The 8572-nt window shown below is 42.4% G+C and overlaps 1 protein-coding gene across 1 annotated transcript; it reads left to right on the forward strand.

Moving 5' to 3' along the window:
* Positions 1-1442: 1442 nt before the first annotated feature.
* Positions 1443-7173, forward strand: sfrp2 (secreted frizzled-related protein 2). Its single transcript, XM_017709362.2, has 3 exons — positions 1443-2064; positions 4613-4693; positions 5875-7173. Exons 1-3 carry the CDS (start codon positions 1572-1574, stop codon positions 6177-6179), a joined length of 879 nt encoding a protein of 292 aa, XP_017564851.1. The 5' UTR covers positions 1443-1571; the 3' UTR covers positions 6180-7173.
* The last annotated feature ends 1399 nt before the right edge of the window (positions 7174-8572 follow it).

An 8572-nucleotide genomic window follows, 5' to 3' on the forward strand; every position in this document is an offset into this window, starting at 1 on the left:
AACTCTACAGGACCACAGCTGGACACCCCTAGAGAAGCCATGGCACCAGTGGCAACCCCACCTTTTCGTCCTAATTCACTCAAAAACTCCAAAGGCCAAACCCACCGGCCCCAGCCTTCTCTTGAGTCCTTAGAGGGGAGCTCCACAGATTTTTCAAAATTTCTGCATGATGGCATGATTCATATATCAACAGTCTTTCAGAGCGGTTTGGAAGGAAATGCTCTGTTCTGGAGAAATTTAGAGTCAGAATTGTTCACAGTGGTGTTGATAGGAACCAGGCGTCCACCTCTAAAAGCTCCCTCACAGAAAGTTATTACATAAAAGTGTTGAATACACTGCCTGATGTCTGAGACATAGTTTTATGGTAGTTGTGTGACAAAGTTTGGGTCTACAACATAATGTATTTTAATCCATGTATTTGATGGGTACATTAAGGGTCTAAGGCAAAATAATTCCCAAAGAATTTTTTTCCCCACATTTTCCACTATTTTATCATGATCAACAACAGAGACAATAGGTTGACTGGTGGGTTTGGACAGTAAAAAAATGGCTATATTTGTGTTGTAGGCACTAAACCCTGGTTCCTCTCATCACCACTGTAAAGAAATCCGAGCCTCTAAGCTTCTCTATAAATGAATTACTTCGCATTAAACCAGGATGAGAAATACAGGGGGTTCTGGGCAAGCTGGGACCCCATGATGAACCTCTTGAACACCTGAAAGTTCTAGGGGGTTCTAAAAAATTACTTCATGCTGAAAAAAGGCAAATTCTGGGAAAGGTTGTTTAGCCTGCTTCAGTCAGGAAACAGCAAGCTTCTGTCTCTGATATTCCTAAACAACTAGAGCTGCAGCGCTGCTCTGCCTCAGGGGGGCGCTATAGCAAACAAGTTCACCCAGTTGGGCCTTCAAAGCCTAGTAACTGTAACTAAGCCCAGGTCTTCATAGTGTGCCTTAACATATTTGCAAGTCTGAAAACTTGCCCAATTTCCCAAGAGACTGGTGGAAAGTTACTCATTTCTCAGACTGAAGACAAAAGGAGACGTGTAAGAGCTCAGTCAATGTGTAGAAGACCTCACTTCCAATACTGTCAAACCAGAAACGTTCCTATCACGGAATCTAGCACGGTGAGCGAGTTAGCAGCCAGACAACACGGGACCCGTGAATCGCCCACTACATCAAGCCACTCGGAATGACTGTTTACTTCAGGGGTGGCCGGTGTCCAGCACAGTTTAGAGGCTTCCCTGCTCAAACGCACCTGAGCAATTAATGTAATCAGGTGTGTTGGAACTGTGCTGGACCCTCTAAACTGTGCTGGACTGTGCTGGACCCTACAGGACTGGCGTTGTGAGCCCCTGGTTTACAGCTTCACTTCTGAATGACGGAGAAACTCAAAAAGATTGGTGGAGTTCCCCTTCAGCCTTCCAAGCGAAAGGTGGAGAGGCCACGCCCACGTGTCCCGCCCACCGGCGCTCCAGCCCGCGCCGCTCTTCGCCCCCCTTCAGTTCTCCTGACTCTTAACCTCCCTCACCATCCGGACTGACCCACCTGGCACCGCTCTCCTTGCCCTCCACCATGCGCGCGCTCCTCGCCGTGACGCTGCTGCTGCTGCTTCACGCGGCCGTTCACGGGCTGCACGTGTTCGACCAGCCGGGTCTTCTTTTCAGCCAGCGGAGCCAGTGCAAGCCCATCCCGTCCGCGCTGCACCTGTGCTACGAATTCGAGTACGCGGACATGCGCCTGCCCAACCTGCTGGGTCACGAGGCCATGAGCGAGGTGCTGCAGCAGGCCGCGTCGTGGGTGCCGCTCGTGCAGAAGCGCTGCCACCCGGACACGCGCAAGTTCCTCTGCTCGCTCTTCGCGCCCGTGTGCCTGCAGGACATGGACGAGCCCATCCGGCCGTGCCGCTCGCTCTGCGAGGACGTGCGTCGCGGCTGCGCGCCCGTCATGGCCGCCTTCGGCTTCCCGTGGCCGGAGATGCTGCGCTGCGCGCGCTTCCCGCTCGACGACGACCTGTGCATCCCCGCGGGGGAGAGCGGAGAGCACGTGACCAACGCGACCGTGACAGGTGAGCGACTTGCCCTGCAAAACCAGCAAGTGTTGTGTTTGGGAACACTGGTATGCTCGTCAGCCAGCATGACCTTGCAGGGTGCCCGGCTAAAACGAGCGTCAGATCAGCCTAAACCATCTCAGACCAGAATGGCAAGGATTTTTCAACTGGGCAGTAAAGATTACGTCATTGCTCACAGCTGTTTATCCCCTGTTGTTTATCCAGGTGGGGTTCTCCAGATCTTCACATGATGTGAAGGTTCTTTAAACTTTCTAAAGGTTCTTCACGTTCAGGCATCTCACTGGCAGAGGTGACATCACCGAAGGGTCTCCAACACCCAACAAAACGCGTCCAGGTGTTAGAAGTGTTCAGTGTGGTCAGATTTCTGTTGCAGAAACTTCAGTCCGCACTTCTTTTTACTGAGAGTTAAATGCTTTCAGCATTTGCTGAGGGCTTCAATGTTATGGGACACTTGAAGTCGCCTTTTTCTGGTGGTGAGGTCTTTAAAGGAGCAAACGCGAGAGAGCGCGTTTCGTTGTGGTAGAATGTACCACAGTTGAGAGGTTATGGCGCTGAGGGACCTCAGCAGTGTTTGTAGATACTACCCAGGTACCCAGAATATCAGGATACTTGAAGACATTTCCCCAACTACCCCTCACACAGTGTATCAAGATGTGTTTCTGAGATTCACGAACAAGTTTGGACAGACAAATTGCACATTTATCATGACGTATCGCTACGCTGTCCACTCAAAGGCTGTTTGCAGCTCACTGAGAACTACAGGAGAAAGTGGAAGCATTGACCAGTGTTTCTCAGTGCCGTCACTCTTAAAAAATGAAGGTTTCTGAAAGGGTTTCCTCTTGGACATATGGATCCAGGAAGAACCTTAAATTGGTATATAAAACGTATATTATGTGGAGGTTCTTAAAAGTTTTAAAAACACAAACATGTAACTTACACATCTTTGAAGAACCATCTATTGAAAGGCTCTTTAGGGAGGCATAACTGATTCTTCTATGGCAATATTCTTTTTGGCACCTTCCGTTTTTTTAAAGTGAATGCAGTGTTAAGGAGAGAAAAGTTGCAGTTTGGTTGCGGAACTTGAAATGGGGTTCAAGTGCAAGTGAAGAACCTCAACAGATAAATCGGTTGAGATACCACAGATTAGTATATCGCTGTTGTCGGAAAACAAAACCTTGCATCTCCACTTTTGTCGTTTTTCAGTTTTTGGCATAATTTGAAAATGTCTGTTGCGCTTTACCTTGTGTGTTAATTTCATGAAGAATGGACCAAAAATAATAGAAACAGTCCAAAATTACATGGAAAGACGTCTGGTTCCATTGACTTGCATTAAAAGTAAAGAAGGTTTTTTCCTTCTCCTGTAAAGTTACCATTTTGGCGTTACGAGGTTTTGTTCCAGCAACATCGATATGCATTCTTTGTGCAGTGGCAATAGAAAATCTGTTCATAGGCTTATTTATGTATAAGTGGGGAAACTAAAAAGAAGCTCTGAATAAAATGACTGATAGTTCTATGACAAGATGCCTTTTGACACTTGAATTCATCCCAGAGACCAGAATGCAGTCCAAACAACACCAATAACTACTTTGATCAGTGATGACTTGTTTTTTTGTTGTTGTTAATTGACATTTCTCATACATATTGTACTTTATAACATTTATAACATAGCTGATGCTTCCTAGTGTATCTCTCTAAATCACCAAGAATTATATTGAATTGAATGAAAACGTGACTTCGAGTGGGGAATTATAACTGGAAGAGCAGAATATTGCCTTGTAAAATCTTACCTGCTGGCCCCAGTGATGGAGCATGGTCTTGCAAGGCACCTGGGCACAAGTGTCTTTGAAGGCCCACCCCACCCACAAACTCAGAAAACAAAAATATGAAAGGCTACAATAAAATCCCACAAATCAATAATAAACGAAAGCAAAAACCTGCCTGGACACGGGTAACATTCTTCATTTATTTCATTTATTTAGTCATTAGTACACTTTAAAGGACTATTATTTCAGTCAATGTTTACATGTGGAGTTGCGCTTGCCCCAAGAGACTAGAGAGTCAAGAGATGTTCTTATTCCATGGGTAACAAAAAATGCATACAGTTTTGTCGAGCTTTATTTCCAGCTTGATTTCTATTTTCTGTTGAACTAGAGAACAAACCACCATCTTCCATCTCGAATAAGTGTGCAGAGAAGCCACCGTATGCTTTCTCTTTTGCTTTTTTAAATGTTTCCAAAGATGGTCCAGTGGCATTGGTGCCTTTTAGAAAAAGGATTTCTCAAATAACTGAAAAAAATGGATTTGTCTCAGTTTTACAGTACAACTGAGTACAACTGCGTATTCACTAAAACAATGAAAGAAGGTTCTTGGTGGTGAGCTCTTTCATAACTGGGTATTTTTTGTGATGAACTTTTTTTTTTTAAATACCTACCACCCTGGAATTTTTTTTGTAATATTACCCAGGATGCTTTTGTTTAGGGTGGAGAATATCATTTAATGTTGACATATCGGGTTTAAAATGACCTTTGGATTGATCTCTTTTCAGCGCCAAAAGTTTGTGAAGCCTGCAGAGAGAAGACAGAGGATGACAATGAAATTGTGGACAGCCTTTGCAAGAATGATTTTGGTAAGTGATGGGAGTCACTTATGTATTTTCATTCATCTCCATTTTTGCTGTTTTTTTTTTTTACATAATCTGAAAAGACCAGCTGCCCTTTATAATATGTCAAAATTGGCAAATAGAGCAATGACTTATAATAAAGCCTTGTTGCAACTTACATTGAAAGTTAAAAATATTCTTCCTTCTCATGTAAGGATTATTTGGAGATTTGAAGGTTCCGACAGGGATAGTACGCTTGAAGAGTTGACATTGGAAATTTCAAGTGTAAATGTTCGTTTGCAGCATTTACCCTGATTCAGTCTTTAGAGAACCAGTAATTTAACTGGTAACTGGGTGGTGCAATGTTAACAGGCATGTTGTGTTAACAAGCTGTTTGGGGTTGTTATCAAACGAGCCCTCCATCTGACTCCACCTCTTATGCATAATGTTAAAATACTTCTTTTCTAAATATATAAGATTTAGAATTTTACCCAAGAAGGTTCTCGTTCTCAGAGTTCTCATTTCTTAAAGTTGTGTTATTTAGCAAGAAGCCATCTAGACCATAGGCATATACCTGATACATTGCAATATAGCACTGGAAACAGTACGGTGGGTCCTACATTGTTTGAACTCCAGTGCTATTCTGGTTGGAGAAATCCTGGCTAGGATGGTGGCTTACCTTAAGAAATAATATGGGAATTCTAAGATTCCTAGGTAACCCAGCTAGTGAGCTAGCTTGATAGTTATCTAGCTACCATAAAACCGAAAGGTTTCATGATGGTTCATTAATATTTATTTGTCATGCACTTTAACTCTATATACATTTATACATGCATATAGACATGAATAAGGTACTTTCATTGTACCGTAAAGTCAACATGAGTTGAAAATCATAATCATTACCATGGAGTATCAAGGAGGGTCTCTGAGCTATCTCACTATTTTCGCTCAGTGATAAGTGGAGGTGAAACACGATATTGTTGGTTATTATTGTTTTTCCCCACCCACTAGTGCACGGTGATGTAATCAAAACCCACAAAATGTTTCGAGGTGCCCAAAAGTGACTACAGTTTGATAGAAAATTCTAGAGAAACAATAAAGAGTGCATAATGATGATTGTTTATTTTTCACAAAAGCTCAGCTGGTGCTGGCCAGTGCACAGTTCATGGCTATGTCACTGTACTAAATGTCTCACTTATGCGCTGTAGCTCTGAAGATCAAGGTCAAGGAGATCACCTACTTGAACGGCGACACGAAGATCATCCCAGAAACCAAGAGCAAGACTATATACAAGTTGAGCGGAGTCACCGAGCGAGACCTGAGGAAGACTGCGCTGTTGCTCAAAGATGGAATGCAGTGCGTGTGCGATGAGATGAACGACATCAATGCTGCTTACCTGGTGATGGGTCAGAAGCAAGATGGCAACCTGGTCATCACGTCGCTGAAGCGCTGGCAGAAGGGTCAACGCGAGTTCAAGCGGATCTCCCGCAGCATACGCAAGTTGCAGTGCTGAGGATGGGCGCCAGAGACGTCCAGTAACTGTCATATATATATATCTCTAAAGTTGAGCCCACAAACCTCAGTGCTTTTCCACAGTGCTATATAACACCATAGAACATAATTAATAAAGCATGGGTCTTATTTTAGAAACACAAATTAAGGTTGAGTGTCGGGTGCACGGGGTTTTTCAACTAAGGCACATTTTAAAGCCATGCGTCATTTTTCTGGGCACAAAGAGGGGAACTAGATCGTTGCTTAGTTTGTGCCCAGAAATCTGCCACATGGCTTTCTAAATATTGTCTCATAGAACCCATAAGTATGGTGCTGTAGAGATCACCCAGTGGGTCAGATTTCTCCCTCCTGTACTTCATCACCATCTCGTTCAGACATTAGAGTGAATTAACTATCTTAAGATAGACTCACAGCCGTATCAAAAAAAAGGTTTGGGGTCAGACCATAGAATTTTGTGCCCTAGGGAACCTTGAAGTTCTTTTCTTCTTTCAAAAATTTACTTTCAAAGAACCCTTTTGTAACATTTTTAGAAGCATCTAAAAAACCTCCATGTAATGTAAAGGTTCTATTTCAATTACATTTTTTTCCAGAGCTGTACATCCAAGCCAAGAATGATCGAGATTAAGATTTGCATCCTTAAATGGTTCTTTGCATGGTGAAATAGTTCTTCAGACTGGTGGAGGATGTGTGATGGTTCTATATGATTATGATGTCAAGCTTGAACCCTATACAACATATTCTCCATCACTCTGAAGAACCATTTCAACATGCAAAAAACCATTGAAGCATGCAGATGGTTCTGTATGGGACTTGTTGTTCTTAGTAGAACCATTGTGTTTACTTAAGACCCCTTGAAGAGCCAGCTTGTAGAAGAGTGTACGAGTACTACATAGAACCATTTGCATCCTTAAATTCTTCTTTGCATGGTGAAATAGTTCTTCAGACTGATGGAGAATGCGTTATGGTTCTGTATAGAACATTTCTGAAAACAGTAATACATAGCACCAGAAAGGGTCCTCTATGATTATGATGTCAAGCTTGAACCATGTACAACACACTGTCTATCAGTATGAAGAACCATTTCACCATGCAAAGAACCATTTAAGCATACAGATGGTTCTGTATAGAACTTGTGGTTAAGACCCCTTGAAGAACCAGCTTTTTAAAGAATACATTTGCAGCATTATTATCAGTGTTGGGGCAGTTACTCAAAAAGAGACCATTACAAATGACTAATTACTTCAAACTGTAATGAGTACTTGTTACTTCTTGTAAAAGTAACCTCACCATTCATTACGTTACTTCTGTGTTACTCATGTTCTCAATGTGATTGTTGCACAGTTGGCTGTACATACACATCCGTACACAGACTAGCACTAGTAATCTATTTACATGAAAAGTATGTTGCCCTTTTAGAGCCAGATGAGTGATGCAAGTATCAGCATTCTTATCACATCAATAACTGGAATATGATTAGATGGATTTAAACTGTTGTGTTACTCTACTCTTAACAGGAAAAAGTAATCACATTACTGTAACACGTGGTTACTTCCAACACTGTTACATCACTGCCACAATCTCTTAAAAGTGAAGATGCCACAAAGGGTTCTTTATGCAAAGCCATAGAAAAACCTTTAAATGGATGGTTCTCTTGAGAAACTTCTTGGGAATTGGTGTGTGTGTGTGTGTGTGTGTGTGTGTGTGTGTGTGTGTGTGTGTGTGTGTGTGCACGCGCAAAGGTTCTAGAAATGACCCTATATTGGTGTAGCCCATTTACATTACAGTTCTTTAAAGGTTCTTTAAACATTTAGAAGGCTCTCCACACTCCCAAACCTCTTTTCCTAAAAGGTTCTTGGCTGGGAATCAAAAGTTCTTCTATAGAATTGCTCAAAGAACCTTTTGTGGCACCTTTCCGCATCTTTGTTGCTATGCTTGCTGAACTACAAAGCCATTGTCCTTCCTCGACTATCTAAACTCTTCTAGTCTCTTCTAATCTAATCTGGTTATAGCTCTCTAGGTCTCTGGCACTTGTGCTCATACATCACAGCCAAGAACCTTTAAGGATTTTTTTTTCTTTTCTTGCCTGTAGAAGCTCTTTTGAAGCATTTATTAATTCACTCAGGAGTGAATAGAAAACCTTCCCTACAGAGTCTAACTGTCCAAAAGGGCAATTAGGGCTACAAATTTAGCCTAGTATCAGACTGAAAAGGGTGGAGACTCCTCGTTTAAAAAGAACTTAGTCAGAGACTAGACTTAATCTCCATTCAGTAGTATATCGTCACTGTTGGAACAAAACCTTCGATCTCCAAAATAAGCAGCATTACAGGAGGATGAAAAAACCTTTCAGCGCAAGTTAATGTAACAAGATTTCATTCAAAGTCATTCTGTTGGTCT

Source organism: Pygocentrus nattereri, chromosome 22 (assembly GCF_015220715.1).
Source record: "Pygocentrus nattereri isolate fPygNat1 chromosome 22, fPygNat1.pri, whole genome shotgun sequence".
Lineage (NCBI taxonomy): Eukaryota > Metazoa > Chordata > Actinopteri > Characiformes > Serrasalmidae > Pygocentrus > Pygocentrus nattereri.

Bases quoted from the DNA above. Each gene is read 5' to 3' on its own strand.
- sfrp2 (XM_017709362.2), top strand. From the start codon at position 1,572: ATGCGCGCGCTCCTCGCCGTGACGCTGCTGCTGCTGCTTCACGCGGCC. The intron at 2,065-4,612 runs GTGAGCGACTTG...ATCTCTTTTCAG, and splicing joins GACCAACGCGACCGTGACAG to CGCCAAAAGTTTGTGAAGCC. The intron at 4,694-5,874 runs GTAAGTGATGGG...TATGCGCTGTAG, and splicing joins CCTTTGCAAGAATGATTTTG to CTCTGAAGATCAAGGTCAAG.